The sequence below is a fragment of the Gaeumannomyces tritici genome (assembly GCF_000145635.1).
Source record: "Gaeumannomyces tritici R3-111a-1 unplaced genomic scaffold supercont2.1, whole genome shotgun sequence".
NCBI classification, from domain to species: Eukaryota; Fungi; Ascomycota; class Sordariomycetes; order Magnaporthales; family Magnaporthaceae; genus Gaeumannomyces; species Gaeumannomyces tritici.
The window spans coordinates 6167034-6183007 of record NW_008804545.1 but is presented as its reverse complement, the minus strand read 5'-3'; the positions used below and the strand labels follow the sequence as shown (position 1 = coordinate 6183007).

The 15974-nt window shown below is 56.8% G+C and overlaps 5 protein-coding genes across 5 annotated transcripts; 2 read left to right on the top strand and 3 right to left on the bottom strand.

Moving 5' to 3' along the window:
* Positions 1 to 560: 560 nt before the first annotated feature.
* On the bottom strand, positions 561 to 911 carry GGTG_01961 (hypothetical protein; the record flags this gene model as incomplete). The annotated part of the gene is made up of 2 exons (XM_009219732.1): positions 561 to 650; positions 831 to 911. The coding sequence occupies 2 exons, from the start codon at positions 909 to 911 to the stop codon at positions 561 to 563; spliced, it is 171 nt and encodes a 56-aa protein (XP_009217996.1).
* A 4556-nt stretch (positions 912 to 5467) lies between these two features.
* GGTG_01960 (hypothetical protein) lies at positions 5468 to 6393 on the bottom strand (the record flags this gene model as incomplete). Its single annotated transcript, XM_009219731.1, has 2 exons — positions 5468 to 6032; positions 6085 to 6393. 2 exons carry the CDS (start codon positions 6391 to 6393, stop codon positions 5547 to 5549), a joined length of 795 nt encoding a protein of 264 aa, XP_009217995.1. The 3' UTR covers positions 5468 to 5546.
* A 325-nt stretch (positions 6394 to 6718) lies between these two features.
* Positions 6719 to 8974, bottom strand: GGTG_01959 (PQ-loop repeat-containing protein 2). The gene is made up of 2 exons (XM_009219730.1): positions 8249 to 8974; positions 6719 to 8178 (listed from the first exon to the last, which is right to left on the bottom strand). The coding sequence occupies exons 1-2, from the start codon at positions 8471 to 8473 to the stop codon at positions 7159 to 7161; spliced, it is 1245 nt and encodes a 414-aa protein (XP_009217994.1). The 5' UTR covers positions 8474 to 8974; the 3' UTR covers positions 6719 to 7158.
* A 1278-nt stretch (positions 8975 to 10252) lies between these two features.
* Positions 10253 to 11976, top strand: GGTG_01958 (peroxisomal NADH pyrophosphatase NUDT12). Its single transcript, XM_009219729.1, has 2 exons — positions 10253 to 11066; positions 11147 to 11976. The coding sequence occupies exons 1-2, from the start codon at positions 10514 to 10516 to the stop codon at positions 11833 to 11835; spliced, it is 1242 nt and encodes a 413-aa protein (XP_009217993.1). The 5' UTR covers positions 10253 to 10513; the 3' UTR covers positions 11836 to 11976.
* A 949-nt stretch (positions 11977 to 12925) lies between these two features.
* Positions 12926 to 14154, top strand: GGTG_01957 (60S ribosomal protein L10a). The gene is made up of 2 exons (XM_009219728.1): positions 12926 to 13293; positions 13377 to 14154. Exons 1-2 carry the CDS (start codon positions 13186 to 13188, stop codon positions 13920 to 13922), a joined length of 654 nt encoding a protein of 217 aa, XP_009217992.1. The 5' UTR covers positions 12926 to 13185; the 3' UTR covers positions 13923 to 14154.
* Positions 14155 to 15974: the final 1820 nt, after the last annotated feature.

The window sequence follows — 15974 nt, the reverse complement described above, 5'->3', positions numbered from 1 at the left end:
AAGAGCCGTGACGAACTGATCGTTTATTACCTTCTCAGATTGCTTCGCAGCCGACAGGATGGTGCAGCCTTCTCGAGATTGCCCCCGAGGCTGAATGGGTGGGGAGAGGAGCGAGCCCTGGGATGGCCCAGCCCAGCAACGAACGGAATACGCCACACACCTCACTTACTAGCCCGCCAGCTAGCCCTGCCTGTCAACCCAGAAGCCAGATGAGCACGCACCACAGGATACACCCATCTCATCCCGTTGAAACGAAACACGAGCGGGACGCCCCACGGGACGAGTGGGTTCTCTTTTTGACTCTTATGTGTGTGTGTGTGTGTGTGCGTGTGTGTGCTATTTTCACTTCTCTGGGCGTTTCTTCGCATCCCATTTTAATCTTGTCCATTTCTGCATGATAATGGAATTGCGGTATGGATCGCCGGGCCCCAGACCTCCTCGCAGCCAATTGGGGAACCGCAATGTCAACAAAGAGAAGACATCGAAACAACACCAAACCCACCTTGCACCCTCTCTTCCCTCTCTCTCTGCCTTTCACTCTATCATATCCTCGCTCCAGATCAAACTTTCCTACTCCGGAAGTCGACGAAATTGCGGCGGGGACTCCTCATCGCCTTCCCGTTCATGCCGTGGGTTTTTGTCATGGGCGGCTTTGTTGGTCGTGGGGTCAGTTCCCACGTCTTTTCCTTTGTGTGCGTGTTTCATCAATGGTGATCTTTTGTTCGTGTTCACCGTCGGCAAATCATTACATGCTCCCCGCCCGCGTTTCGTCTTCCCTCCACATGCAAGCCTATGGCAGCCGACTGAGTCTTCATGACGTTGCTGCTTACCACCCATGCCGCCCTCATATGGGAGGGTTGCTTGGCGTCGACGATGATGATGGACGATGGACCACGGGTGCGTGCATGCATGTGCGGCACACACACACTCTCTCTCTCTCCCACCCTGGTTGAACCCTGGTTTTCTGTTGGTCTTTTCCCATTTCCTGGCTCAGCAAAGGAAAAAAAAAGCCCAGCAATCTTGATCCGCTCCCGCCCCCCGGGCTCGCCGGCGATCCCTCAGTGTTTCGAAACACATCTCATCCCGGAGATGTGGGGGGATAGGCCGATATACTCGTCCCTCCAATTGCCCGGCCTCGCCGAAGACCGCCATCCCACCCTCCTCCTCCTCCTCCCCAGCCGGGACCACCTGACCAACCCTCGCGTATTGGGCCAAGCCGACCACCACCACCCCAGCCGCGCTGTCGCTCAAAGTGACATCCACTCTCGATGAATCCACTCTCATCTATCAGCTCACCACCACTGCTCGGCGGGGCATCCACGCCGCATGCTGGTCGTCTGTCCGTCTGTCTTGTCCAGTCGAGAGTGCCGTCGTTGTTGCCCTTGCTGCATGTCCCCCCCCCCTGAGATCAGCATGGGCGCCATCAAGATTTTTCTCTTTCCTTGGCGTCGACGAAATGCCGCCCACCTTTCCTCCTTGGACTCCGGGGTGGGCTTCCGGCCTTGCTGGTTCGCCTTTCCCACTTGGACCGAAGTGCCAGATCAGAGGTTAGCGTCCTCGCCCCCGGCCGGTGAGGAGGAGTGCCTACTGGCCGGGAGACACTACTCGTTCCCTTTCTTTCTTTTTCTCTTTTTCTCTTTTCCCCTTTTTGTTTCCGCGCTTACCAAACTCTAACTCCCCTTTCCCCTGCTGGGTTTTCTCTCGATATTTCCCTTTTCCCTCACTCCAGAAAAACCCAGACTCACGATGGTGGCGCCCATCTCCCAACGGGGATCCTCCGACTGGGTGTCCCCGGCACTGCTAATCTAGGGTGGCGGGCGTGTGTGTCCGTGTGGGCGTGAAGAGAAGGTGACGGTAGATTCTAGCGCCAAGGGTCCTTTGCCCATCCCTAGCCTCCTAGCCCTTTCATTTCTGCCTGCCGCGCTTTTTTTTTTCACATTACGCCGAGCACACAGACGCCTCCCACCCACCTTTTGTGCACTAAGCCCATTCTTTGTCCCAAAGGGGGTTGGTCACTTCCCCAGCGTGACGTGAGGCGCCGCTGCCGCGTGTAGGTCCTGCGGCTTTTCGATTTATCTCATCCTCTGCCTTGCTCTTGCTTTCTCTTCCCCCCCCTTTTTATTTGGCCGAACAAGGCCGGCCCGAGCCCGCTCAAGCCTATACCGGCTGCTGGGCGGCTTCCTCCCAAGACCACCCTGCTAACTGGTCAGGCCAGGAGAGAGAGGGAGATGGTGAAGTTGGGCACTCGTACGGGATACGGTCAGTCTGGCAGTACACTGTTATGCACGACAGCATACAGAAACAACCGCGAGAGCCAAGATGTTGCCTTCCTGCAAGCTGTCGTGGCCGTGCTTCCCAGATCACGATGGGAGGGGTTGGGCCGCCTGGCCGGTCTCGGCAAAGTGTAGGGGGAGGAGGGTGGGCTACTGCACGCTCCAAACCTGCGTCCTGCTGCTCCTCTCTGCAGGAAGCACATACCATCCCACTTTTCTTGTTGCCCATGATGCTTTTTTTCCCTCTTTCTGGTCCGAAAGAGGAAAGAAGCAGACGGCGGGCCGTGATCTGCACTTGAAAAAGGAAACCGCTGCTTCTTGACAGAACTCCATTAGGGTTAGTTCAACCTCTTGTTTTTTTCTTTGCTTCTTTCCTTTTTGTGTCCGTTCCCCATCTCTTTGCCTCACTCTCCCTCACGAGGCTCACGTCTCGCTGACTGGGCCACTCTCCCCCTCCCCACCTTCCTGCCTCTGATTTCGCCACCCACCTGCCCGTATCCAGCCAACCGAGTCCCATATTGGGCCTAAGGGAGATGCGAGGACGCGGCGGCGACGTCCCCGGCCTTGCCTCAAGGAGACAAGGCCAGTGGACCCCGTGGGAGAGGCACAAAGGTTCGCCAAGGACACGGCGGTGAGTTAGCAAGGGTAGACGGGAGGGCGTGTGCATGTGTACGTGTGCAAAATGCTGTGGTACGTAGCATGGGGCGGGCGTGCGGCCTGACGAGTAACGCGTGACTGGCCTTTTTTCTTTTTTTATTGAGTTCATCCCACCGTCTTCTTTTCTCCTATCCCCTTGCCGTCATGACGAGAGCCCTCCCAACCTTCACTCTTTACTGGATTTGATTTCATGGCTAGCCGGGCAACTGCGGCATCCACTCCACTGGAGTCCCGTTCCCCCCTCTCGCTCCTTGCAGCATGATGGAGCACAACCAGGATCATGTGCCGCCCGAGAAGACTTCGCACCCACCATACCCTTGAGGTATGGATGGGTGAATAACTCCGGCGCCCCCCATAGCCGCCGAGGGAGCGGGATGGGGCCATGGAGCACCTAAGCTCTGGGGATGCTTCTTTGGCAAGTTCTGATAGGTTTGTGCAGAGTTGTGTCAGGGTACCCCCCGCTGGTTCCTCCGCGACTGGTGGCGCCAACATAACCGGCGCCGGGCCGCTGTTGCGGTCGGTGGTGGCTGAGCATAAACCACTTGAAAAGCTTGGAAGGTGCTGGAATCAAACATTTGGCCTCCCGGTTGTGGATAGATATGACACGTATAAGCCAGTGGGGAAATTTCATGTTGAGGTACATAAAGTTTTGTGCTGCTTCCCTCTTACGCAAAAATTGCCTGTTTTTATACTTGTGCATATTTATTATCAGCACAACCGGATAAAAATGCCTGTCGAGTCGTGGGAACCGTGTGGTGGGGTCGGGGTGGTGACCACAATCACTCCGCATAAGCAGAAAAAAAAGGCTCCGGACTGGGACTGCGTGTCGGCCATGTTAACCCAAACATATTATTCCTAAAGTCGATGGTCAAGTCCTCATTTGTGGACAGGGTGAGTATTTGCAACAAGCCCCGTGTTCTCCTGAAACGCGGTGGATATCTTTATAGTCGCGCATTGTGAACCGACGCACCCGACCGTGGAACGGCTTGGGCCCTTGGTTAGGAATGGTTGGCTTTGAAGTACAAGTTAAACCTCCGCATCTTACGCACTGTGTATAAACACTGCATCGTATACCAACTTTGTGTTTATGAGCTGGCTAAGCTCAAATTGAACTGAAACTGGAAAAGACTGCACAAACTTTCGTCCCAGCTTTGCTCTTAGCCTTGCGCCCTTGCTCTGCTTCTGTCCGCTCGAAAACCATGGTCTTCCATTTCATCATTTTATTAAAATAGCACAGCTCCCTCGCTACTACATCACTGGTTACAATAGCCACCCGTAGCATGGACACTCCAACTTTAAGCTATAAATATTTGTTAGCTACATGTTGCAGACTTATCTGCTGCTACACACGAGTTTTTTTTAAAAGAGCTAGCTTAAAATATACTATCCTTTGTAATAGTTTTTAACTATTGTATTTCATTCCTTTTGAACCGGTTTCGCCCGACACTACCTCCTCATTTTATGCCTTTCCTAATCCCTTTCTCCTTAATACAGCGTAATTAAAGAAGGAGAGGTAACAGGTTCTACAGTAATTCATGCACGAGGACGATACAAAGGGACTGGTAATTGCACTTAAAGGTATAACTCCCTAAAAAGCAACGTGCTGACATCCATCTAGTGCCCTTTCAGTCATCTAGTGGTAACAACGTTCAATCGTTTAAAAGATCGGCGGAGGAGCTAGCCATAAAGCTGCCTCGCAGTAGCAATGTAGTTGCCAAGAAATTTAGTAAATGAAGTGCTTCCTTATTGCATGAGATCGCCAACCTGCCATTACTGGCAAATTGACAACCAATTGAGCAGAACCAAAGAGCATAACTTAACAAAAGGCCACCTTAGCAACGGCCTTTTCTACCCTCAATGGGCAAAGAGAAGATAAAGTACAGCAAGGCTCTAGAGCGGCTCTGCTTATTCCGTGAATATTAATAGCGCGACGCGTCCTGATAAGCACAATCGCAACCAACTTCCCCACTACCGTTGATTCCATAACCCTGGAGTGGGTTGTCCTTGACAACCCAGTATATACCTACTAGTATGCTAAAATTCGCCTGCGTATCGATAGTGAATGCGCCGATTTTGGTCAAAATGCGAGAGCAAGTAGTCTCAAATCATTCGAACTCGCTTCTTTGTTTTCTAGCAATTTGGTCAGTGACTCGACTCCTTGTGGAATTCCCTGAAGAAGACTCAGTGCCTTAAACCAAGAGAGGATTATTCTCCCGAGGAAGTATGGGCCGGCCCGTAATCTCAAAGACCATCCGAGACCCAACCCTCGCATAAATGACCGACCCAGTACACACACGAGTAGGATGTCTCAACCAAGGGGTTTGGGTCTGGCACTTGAACATCGTCGATAAAGAGTACCGGTGTGCGCAGTAGGCGCGCAGGTCGATCACCGCGGCCCCTCACGCGCGATATGTTTAGAGGACATGGAGGGCACACTGAGGCGCAAGGCAAACACATGGAAAGACCAGGCCAAAATAACTGCCGTGCCCCTATTCTAACATCCGAAGGAGGTAGCGAGGGGCCGCGTGCAGGCTGTTGCTATACGTGGGGGACTAGAGACCCTTTATTATGAGCGGCCACATCAAGAGTCGAGCTAGCTACCGAGAACTTTTGCATCTATTCTAGAATCTCCTGCCGGCGCAGAACCCAAGTGTTTCCCCCCCACTCCTCCCACCAGGGCCGCACGACAGGACCTCCCGCAGGCTCCTGCGGGAAGCGCGGCTGGGGCTCCCGCCGCCTCTTCTCGTACGTCGACTTCAGCGAGCGGCGCCACTCGTCCTCGTCCCGAGCACTCGGCGAATGCGGCTGCACCGCGACAATCACCAGACGCTCGTCCCCGGCGACCGGCGCGCCCCGGTCGCTGTTCTTGATCGCTCTGACCATATCGTCGCGGCGGCCCATCAGCCACGGGTGCACGGCCGACACAAAGTCGTGGACCGTGACGTTTTTTTTTTTGCGCCCGTCCGACGCGTACACAACGACGGCCGGCTCGTCGAACGCGGGCGGCATGCCCTCCTCCTCGTGTCGGGCCGTCAGCTCCGGCTCCTCCTCCTCGTCGTACCCTTCGCCCACGAACTCGTCCCACAATCTGTCGCGCCAGTCCTGTAGGTTGCTCTCGTGCACCGCGATGGACGCCTGCGGCCAGTCGGCGCACATTGGCTCCCGCGAGATCGGGTGCCAGTCGTCCGGCCCCCCGGAAGTAAGGCTCCCGCGGCGCGTCCGGGTCTTGGTCCTCGGGCATGCCCGTAGTGGCCGACGAGTGGAGCGGGCCGGCTAGCGTCCAGTAGAGGCGCCGCGCCGCGGGGGAGGCCGGCGGCCGGCTGCGCGAGGTTTCGGGCGGGATGCGCGGGCGGGGGACTCCTAACGGGAAGACGTACGGCTGGCCGTAAGCCAGGTCCGTCATGCCCTGCTTCCACACGACGGGCGCGGGCAGCTTTTCGGATGGGGAGCTGGGTGAGGTCATTTGTGGTTGTGATGGAGGCGGGAACAGAACAAAGGTTGGGTGGGCAAAATCCGGTAGAATGTGGATTATGTGTTTTTGATCAGTCGAAGGCGCAGCGAGGGGACGCACCAACGGGCGCTAAATATATGTCCGGAGGTGAGGCATCTGTAGGGGACGAGGGCTGGGATGTACCTACCAACCAAATAATTTTTTTTGGGGCGGCCTTGTGCATTCGCCTGGTTATGTTACTACATGGCGACGCCATCGTCAAGCGATGGTCCGGTGTCGACCCTGCCGTGTTGCGCAATAATGATCGTTTGGCATCAGCTGGCAGTCACCGGATGATTGCAACGCGTCTTCGGATTACACGTGGGCACAATGGGCATATAGAAAGTAACAGTTATAGCATTGCAGTCCCAGCACGGTGGAAACTGCCGCATGGGGCGCGCTGTCTATTCGTGTGCGTGGATGCTCCTTGAGCTCTCTTCCTCGATGGAAAGGATTAAAACATAACAAAGAAGATACTTTTTTTTGTTGTAAATAAATGTGATCCCAGATATCCCGAATGTGCAAAAAAAAAAAAAAAAACCGAGGAGACGCGTTGCCGCAAACAAACTGGTAGATACCTAGCTTTTTAGTAGTTTTCTTTTTCCGGACCGTAACCGCCCAAACCAACGATAAAAGGCAAAATCCGATGTCAGAGCAAAGAGGGAGTTATGCGAATAGAAGAGAAGACAGGCCAGAAAAAAGGTAATGGGGAAGTAAAAGAAGGAAATAAGGAAACGTTCAGTGCGAGTAATTGGACATGCTGCGCTGGAGAATAGGGCGCGAGTCCCAGCGCTCGCCGTCGATGCTCTCCCCATCGGCGTCGGAGACGGCGGTGTCTTCGTCGTCGAGGAAGTCGTCGTCGTAGTCGTCATCTTCTTCCTCCTTATTGTACAGGAAGAATTGGACAAAGATGCCCATGTCGAGCAGCAGGGTGCCAAGACTGCCGGCTAGCCACGAGAGGTTGACGAGGATGTACTGCCAGTAGGCATGGGCAGCCTCGCCCGGGGCGCATCCGGAAGCCGCCGACCCGCGGACGTGACAGGACGGCTCGAAGGCGAAGATGGAGAGGACGTAGGTGAGGTTGCCGAGGCAGGCAAAGAGGAAGAAGAGCATGCTCACGCCCTCGGTGGACTTGCGGCGCCAGTTGAGGAGGATCTGGGGCACGCGGGAACCGAGGTAGAGGACGGCGCACAGCCAGCCGAAGATCTGGCCCCAAAAGCTGAATTCCAGGACGTCGTCGCCAGTGCTGGGGGGAGATGGTGGTTGGGCATCTTCTCCACGGTGACTCGGGCGCGGTCGGCTCATGTACCATCCGGCAACACCGGCGGTGCAAACCATGAGGACGGCGAGCAGGTTGAAGCCGGCCGCCTGGAGCTTGGAGGCGGTGGAGCCGCGGGCCGGTGATCTGGATGCCGGGGTCGGAAGCGCCGTGTCGCGGACGAAGGCGGACTCATCCAACAGCGGCACGACGGGCGAGAGGTGGTGAGAATTGTTGGACCAAGACCCGCGACGGTGCTCAGCCAGGCCGGCATTCCCGGCGCTAGGACGACGGCGGTCCGGCTCGCGAGTCAAAAGACCCGTACGCTCGTTCGGCTCGCCGATTTGATCATTAGTAGCGTGGCCATTGGATGCTGATAGTGACTTGCGCGGCTTGGGCGCCGACGGAACCGCCTCATCACGGAAGGTGAAGCCACGGTAGTAGAAGCACTGGCCCAGGAGGACGATGTCTGCTATGGTGTAGTAGACGGCCAGGATGATCTGCGAGGCTGTTGTCAGTGGCGGGTTGACGAAGCAAGCAGGCGCCGGCTCATTTTTGCCTGGTACTGACCATGGTGGGTAGGACGCCCTGCAGGACGGCACCCAGAATGTTGAAGACATCGCCGGCGAGCCAGATGATGATGAACTGCAGCGACAGGCCGTCGGCGCTGCTGCGACGGAAGTTCTCGACGATCTGGGGCGAGAATACGACGACCCAGCAGGCGATGGATATCGATCCGCAGATACCCGAGATGGCCTCGACGTCGAGGTTTAGGGGTCCGGTGGGAGGCGCCATCGTGTGAGGTGGACCTTTTTTTGGGGGTCGATCGGGCTCACATCTAGAGAGGGACAGAGCCGCGTCTAGCCTCGAGCAGCCGAGGGAGCCGCCTAGTGTTTGCCGTCGTGCTCTGGCCAACGCGGGAGATGCGCGGGGGCGCAATAGAGAAAAAGTGAAGGCGAAAGCGAAAGGAAGGACAAGGGATTACAAAAACGATGATTACAAGAACGAGAGAGACCAACAGGGAATTCGCGCGATGTTGGAGATGGGCGAACTAAGACCCAAAGAGAAAAAAAAATGAACGAGCAGGATTTTTTCGCTCGTGTGTCCTGCTCTTTCAAGCTAGGCACGCGTCCATGTGCAATGTGCAATTTCTGTGGCTTTGCATTCCTGATTGGTTTTTATTCAGCCCGCGCCCCAGAGAAAGAACAGAAGAAATTTATGCCGGATTGAGAAGACGCAACCAGGCAAGCCGACGGCGTGATTTAATGAAGAGGTGCATGGACACATGGACAGACACATGGACACATCCCCTACACAACAGCCCATCCCTGAGATGGACGCGGACACGGGGACCGTTGGGGTAGGCCCCACGTGGCCCTACAAGCCAGAGTGCCAGAGTATTCTTCTCCCCGTTTCAACTCAATTCAAGCTCCGCCCGGCGCTCCATGCAGAGTTTTCCCAGAGCAAAAATAGAGGGCCGCCGTGCTGGATGCGCGGAGAGCCCACAGCCCAGCTGCCCAGGCCGGCTGATGGTGCATTGCATTACTCGGGACAGCCGCCCATTGGGCTTGTGCTGTGCGGGGAACTGGCTGTCAAAAGGGCACATTGACGGGCTTTGGCGAGTCGTGCCACCCGTCGCCTGCGGGGCCGCCCTGACCAGGGCCAGATCCAATCCCGCTCAATCTCGCTCTGCCAAAGCCGCCCTCAAATTTGGCCTCAGCCCAGCATGCGCCCATACAAAATGGACTGCTGGCGCAAAGACCAACTGCACAGACGTTGGCGTCTCAATAGGAAAAAGGGCAAATGGTATACTATACTCGCACGGCCAGGAGACCAAGCAGTCCTATTGAGGCTCGCCCGCGGCGAAGATGATGGTGGAGGAAACCTACCCAAGCCCTATAAAACCCGATAATACCACATCGGGTCAACGCGACCGCCCGGGTTGACGAGATGAGACGCCGCAAGATCAAGGTAGATACCTACCCAAATAGCCAGGTCGATACTTTATTTCTTCTCGACCTGGGCAACGGGCCGACACGGGGGCTTGGGCTTTCCCGACCGACCCACAAACGCCTTGGCCCTCCGACGCCGCCGCCGTCCGGGCACTGGACTGTGAAAGGCCAGCGCAGCCGGGACACCTACCTGGCCTCGGGGGCAAGCATCGTTGGGTCGCGGTTGGGTCTGACCGCTTACAACCCTCGCGTCGGCACCTCTCGCGCCCTGGCCCGTGTCTGGACGCAGTGTTTCTGATGGACATCTAACACCTCCAGTTCCCTCCATCAAAATTCAGGGCCAATGTCAGCAAGCCGCATGGCACGACACCGCCGAAGCTTCCGAACGCGCCCGTGGCCTTCCATTGGACCACACGCTGGATCTGGGCTGGCCTGGCGGGGCGTATTTCCAATCCAGTGGTTCCGCCAGGGGCGAGGATGAGGACGGAATGCGTAAACCCCATCATACATCATCCGCCCTCCATACCTACCTACCTCCTACCTTACTTGCCACCAACAAGCCCCGCAGCCATCGCCGCGTGCGCACACAAAGGCCCCCCCACACATCGATGGATCGGGTCCCCCCCTCCCCCCTTTTTTACTAGACGTGCCGTCGGCGTGACAGGTGTGACAATGTCGCTGCACGTATAAAAGTGCCCCGTCGCTGGCCTGGGGATCCGCTCCGTGTCGCTTTTGGCTGTTTTTTGCTGTGTGGTTTGATTTGCGTCCTTCTTTGCCGTCTCCTTCCCTCCCGCCATCGCCCATCTCTCTTGGCCTGCATAGTCCCCTCTCCACCCGCCCGCCTGCGTTTTTTTTTTTTGTTTTTTGGCTGCGTTTTGACATCATGGGCGAAAACACTCCGACACCGGCCTCCCTGCTGCCAGAGCCCCTCCGCGGCGACGCCTCGATGCTTTCCAAAAAGTTCGGCCCCGAGGTCGTCAACTACTTTGCGGGGAATCCTCTAAACAGGGTGTCCTTCCTGCGCGGCGACCGCGACTTCCTCAGGGCTGCCTTCGCCCACCCCTCGACCGTCTTCCTCCCACTCGACAGCCTAGCCCCGCTGACGACGGCCGACAAGAAGCTCGCCTGGGTAAAGAGGGAGGATGTCGAGTGCGTCACCGGGGCGGCGCCCTTCGGCAAGACCGAGGACGAAATGATCAGAGACTACAACTCGGAGGAGAAGCACCCAATCATCATACTGCTAGGCATGGACGACAAGCAGAGGCTCGTGCCGAGGAGCAGTAGCGCCGAGCTTTTCCAACACAACGAGTACAAGGGCACGCCCTACTTCGCCGTCGACATAACGGCGGACAGGGCGCTGGTGGAAAAACTGCAGGCAAGAGATGGGCTGTTGTTCCACAAAGACCAACGAAGCATAGGATTGGGCCCTGGTGAAGGTGAGAGAAGAGGACGTGCATGCTCCTGGGGTAGTGTTGCGAGCTGTGTTGACACGAGACGTCTCCTCCATCGCTAACAGCCGCCATCTACGGCGCCGCCCGAGCCCTCATGGCGTGGAACGACCGGAACCCCTTTTGCGCGCAGTGCGGCCAGGCGACACTCCCCGTGCACGCGGGCGCCAAGCGCGCGTGCCCACCAACCGACCTGGCGGGCGGCACCCCGACGGACAGGCGGCCCTGCGCGACGCGGGGCGTGGTGTCCAACGTCAGCTTCCCCCGCACGGACCCGACGGTGATCGTGGCCGTGGTGGACAGCGCGGGCCGGCGGGCGCTGCTGGGGCGCAACAAGCGATGGCCGCCGCACTGGTACTCGACCCTCGCCGGCTTCCTCGAGCCGGGCGAGTCCATCGAGGAGGCGGTCCGGCGCGAGGTCTGGGAGGAGAGCGGCGTCACGGTCGGGCGCGTTGTGCTGCACAGCTCGCAGCCCTGGCCGTTCCCCGCCAGCCTCATGATCGGCGCCATCGCGCAGGCGCTGCCGGGCGACGGCGAGCGCATCTTCCTCGGCAACGACCCGGAGCTCGAGGACGCCAAGTGGGTCCCCATCGAGGATGTGAGGAGGGCGCTCGAGTTCGGCGTCAGCAACCTCGGCCAACCGCCGCCCGACGGCTACAAGGAGGGGGGCCTGAGGCTGCCGCCCGACACGGCCATCGCCAACCGGTTATTGACCGCCGTGGTCGAGGGGTACAACGGCACGTTTCCCAAGATCTGAATGTCTTCCTTTCCCGTTTCCCAGTCATGACCTTTCCCCGTTTTTTTCTCCCGGCGTCTGGCATAGGCATAGAGGGATGCATAGGCAGGTACAGGTAGATGGGTAGATATCCTTAGTACATGATTCCCTCTTGATTCTGCGCTTTGCCTGCTCCGTTCCCTGCTCTGCTCAGGTCCATGCCCTCCTGGCAAGCTGGCCAAGTCAATTCTGCCACCGCCAGCCACCGCGCCCCACAAATGGACCCAATCAGACTTAGCGCAGCTCCATTCGGCAATCCACCCTGGCCAGCATAAAACCTCGTCGCGGCCTCTCCAAATTTTGAGCTTCTTTCTTTTCTCTCTTTTTTCTCTTCATCAGTTCCGGGTTACTCTTCACCGTCATGTGGCGAGATAACCCGGGGCTGACCAAAAATGGGGGCTCCGCTACGGCGGCTTGCTGAGGGTTATCCGACACGTCTTTTCTTGTCCGATGGGTTTCCTTCCGTTCCCGGCCTCCTCCATCGAAATGTGGTCACCTCTTCCCTTAAAAACATGCCATGGACTTCGTCACAGGTCCTTGACGGTGGGGTGGTCACGACAAATGCGCCTGGGGCGTGTGCTAGTGGTCTTAGTAGTCTTGTTGGTTACACTCACTGCGTGATCCTCGTTCCGTGGTCCCTTCTCTCGCTCGCCTCATGGACAGAAATTGCGGGATATCTGCTCCCGCGTGTCCGTCGAGCACTCTGGATGTAGAAACGGACGCGCGAAACTGGCAGCTCTGTGCCTAAGCCCAACTACGTCCGAGGAGCGTACTGGCTGATCTCGCGCTGCGACAATATCGTCGGGATTATTATTTGATGGTAATTGGCATCAACATGGAAATGCAGCCCTAGACTGAAACTTGCGAGCTTATATGCTTAGGAGCTAGATACCAACTCATGAACCGCCCACCCAGCCAATTGCAAACCATTTGGCCAAATCGTCGGATATCCTTGCGGTGCTACGTACCTTGGACTGTCGAAATTACAATACGCGAATCACCGCCGGCCGCTTCGAGACCGGAGGGATGTTCGCCTGCTGAGATACGAGGCCGGAGCCTGTCGTCGACATGATGCCTGCCTGGGTGATGCCAATTTTTTTCTGATTCCGTCACGTGATCTAACTGGTCATGGTGGGGGCTCCCAAATTTTCACCGCCCTCCACCGTAGATTTACTGCCGAGCAGGGTTTGAAATTCGCCCACAACCTGGAGCGCAAAACTTGGCTGGTGTTGCGAATCTACTCAAACGACCAAAAAACAGCAGCGACCAGAACTGAACGCAGTATTCCTCACCATTAGAATCACATAGTTGTTCTACTGGAAGACGGTCATCATGTCGAAAATCACCGTCGCCGGAGTGCGTTCCAACGTTGGCGAGCTCCTTGAGTACTCGCTCGAGACCAAGAAGCGGAACTTCCTCGAGACCATCGAGCTGCAGATCGTAAGTCGTCGGTTTTTGTGACTGCCCGGCCTTGCCTGGGGCAACGGAATGGCGCCTTCTAACCGCCGCTTCTCCTCCAACAGGGCCTCAAGAATTATGACCCCCAGCGTGACAAGCGTTTCTCGGGCACCATCAAGCTGCCCGTCGTCCCCCGCCCCAACATGGCCATCTGCATTCTTGGTGACCAGCACGATCTCGACCGCGCCAAGCACGGCGGCATCGACTCCATGTCGGCCGACGACCTGAAGAAGCTCAACAAGAACAAGAAGCTCATCAAGAAGCTGGCCCGCAAGTACGACGCCTTCATCGCCTCAGACTCGCTCATCAAGCAGATCCCCCGTCTGCTCGGTCCCGGTCTGTCCAAGGCCGGCAAGTTCCCCACTCCGGTCTCGCACGCCGACGACCTGAGCGGCAAGGTCACCGAAGTCAAGTCGACCATCAAGTTCCAGCTGAAGAAGGTTCTGTGCATGGGTGTCGCCATCGGCAACGTCGGCATGACCCAGGAGCAGCTCGTCGGCAACATCATGCTGGCCATCAACTACCTCGTCTCGCTGCTGAAGAAGGGCTGGCAGAACGTTGGTAGCCTGACCATCAAGGCTACCATGTCGCCCCCCAAGCGCCTGTACTAAGCAGCCCGACTAGACGTCTTTGTCCTGGACGACGATGACGGGACGAATTGCTCAGGAACCGCTCTGGTGGGAAGATTGATGAATGGATTGGAGGGGAAAAAACGCTGCCACGCGCCGCTCACGCGCATGGACGAGGAGCAGGACGTTCCAGAAGGACAGACACTCCGACGAGCTAGCTATCTCTCAACCAAATCAGACAAAATCATCCCCCGCACTCAAGTCCATCGATCATTTTGCAACATGAGACGTCCTTGACCCTCTCTTCCTCGGGTGTGCGCTAGCCGCAACGTTCTCGCGAGAAGACTTGGAAGCGCAGCGTCGGATCGAGAGCTAACTGTGAGCTGATAGGCGTCAAAGTTCGGTATTGTGTGGCTGTGGTCTTGATATTCATCCGATAGATGTGGCCACTGGTACCCCTCTTGCTGGGTGGGCAGCACTTCTTGAAACATCAAGTTCGGCCCAGTGGGAAGCCGGCGCGCCGTCGAGCTTTTATACAGAGCAAAAACAGCCAACGGCAAGAACCCACGCCTGCTCCTTGGCATGGACAAGGACGAGAAGCCGGGACGACACGACTTGGCGAGCTCCCCCAACTGGAGTGAAACAGCACGTGCGGTCTGGCAGCCCCTATCACCCTCCAAAGACGGGGTCTGTGCGTGCTAGGCCCCCACACCACACATCACACCCCATTCCCTAGGTACCTGCTTGCCTGTTTAGTCCAAGTTTATAACGCCGCCTCCAAAGGGTTCACCAAGATGTGGGTTTGACGCGTCCACTTTTGACGACGTTTTGTGTCGGCACGTCAAGGAACAAACGAAAAACCCGCGAAAACACATTAATGCTATTCTATTATCAATTATGTAATTTTTGTGCTATCCAGGATTTGATTCTTTTCTTTTTTTTCACTCCTGATCTCGCAGAGGCTGAGCTCATCTGTCTCGCTCGCTTGCAAGGTACATACTTGGCGCTCGATTCGAAAATCAGCTCGTCTCCCCTCGAGAAGACAGGCTCTATCGCGTTCGCCTTCAACATCCTAGAAGTCGGGATGGACCAGAAAAAGGAGGCGAGGGCATGGATGGCATCGACGCGCGTGTCCCTTTCTCACTACCCAGCGGGGTTTCCTTTTGTGCTTCACCATTCAAGGTCAGTTCGAGCCATAAAGATTGAGAGGCAGGTCGAGGCCATCTGGAACTTATCTGGGGCCGTCCGAGCGACGCGATTGGCTCCGCGGGGGCTGCTCCAGAAGGTAGACCCCTGTCCACAAAAACCACATGTCTGCGCCTCTGTCCCCCCCACACCAGCTGTGTGATATGGCTTTTTTGCGTTTCTGCGCCATGAACCCATGGCTGCGGCATTTTTGGCTGGGTCCCAGGCTCTCCCCTCCAGGCCCAGGAGAGAGTTGGAGCCGCAGCGCACGTTGACGACGCAACGTCGCCGCACCCGCACGCACACGCACACATCCAACACCCGCTGCGGGCCCCTGTTCCCTTAGCGGGAGCAGTGGGGGTGTCACCGGCTCCCTGCTGGAGATCCGTGAGTTCCATATTGGGTCACCAACCTTGCCGACTCGCTTCCATCTGTCGGATATCACATCGCCATGTACGTATTTTTTTCTTTCTCTATCGTGGAGACCCTCCATCTCCAGACCGGCAGGCACGGATGTTTGCTTGCCCCTTGGCCTTGTCTTGGCCTTGTTTGCGTCAGGTTTTGTCAAGAACTACGGGCGCCACCCCGGCCGTTTCTTTCCTTTTGTTTCGCTCCACAGGCGGGGGATGCGCGATATGGTTCCTATGAATGCGGGAGCCGTCCGTCGAGCCATGTTTTCCTCACAAGAGCACCCCCGCCAGCACTTATACCCCCCTCCCGTTCGCCTGCAGGGTCTGCACACGGGCAAAAGGGAAAGGAAAGAGAAAAAAGGGAGATCGGTCATAAAAGGCTGCGTGCGGCCTGCCCCTTTGACCTCATTAAAGTTTCCCCGTCCTACTCACGCCCATCCGGTCTGTCGCTCGGGAGGCCGAGAGACGTTGGCGCCCTTTCGTCATATCCCATTATTAA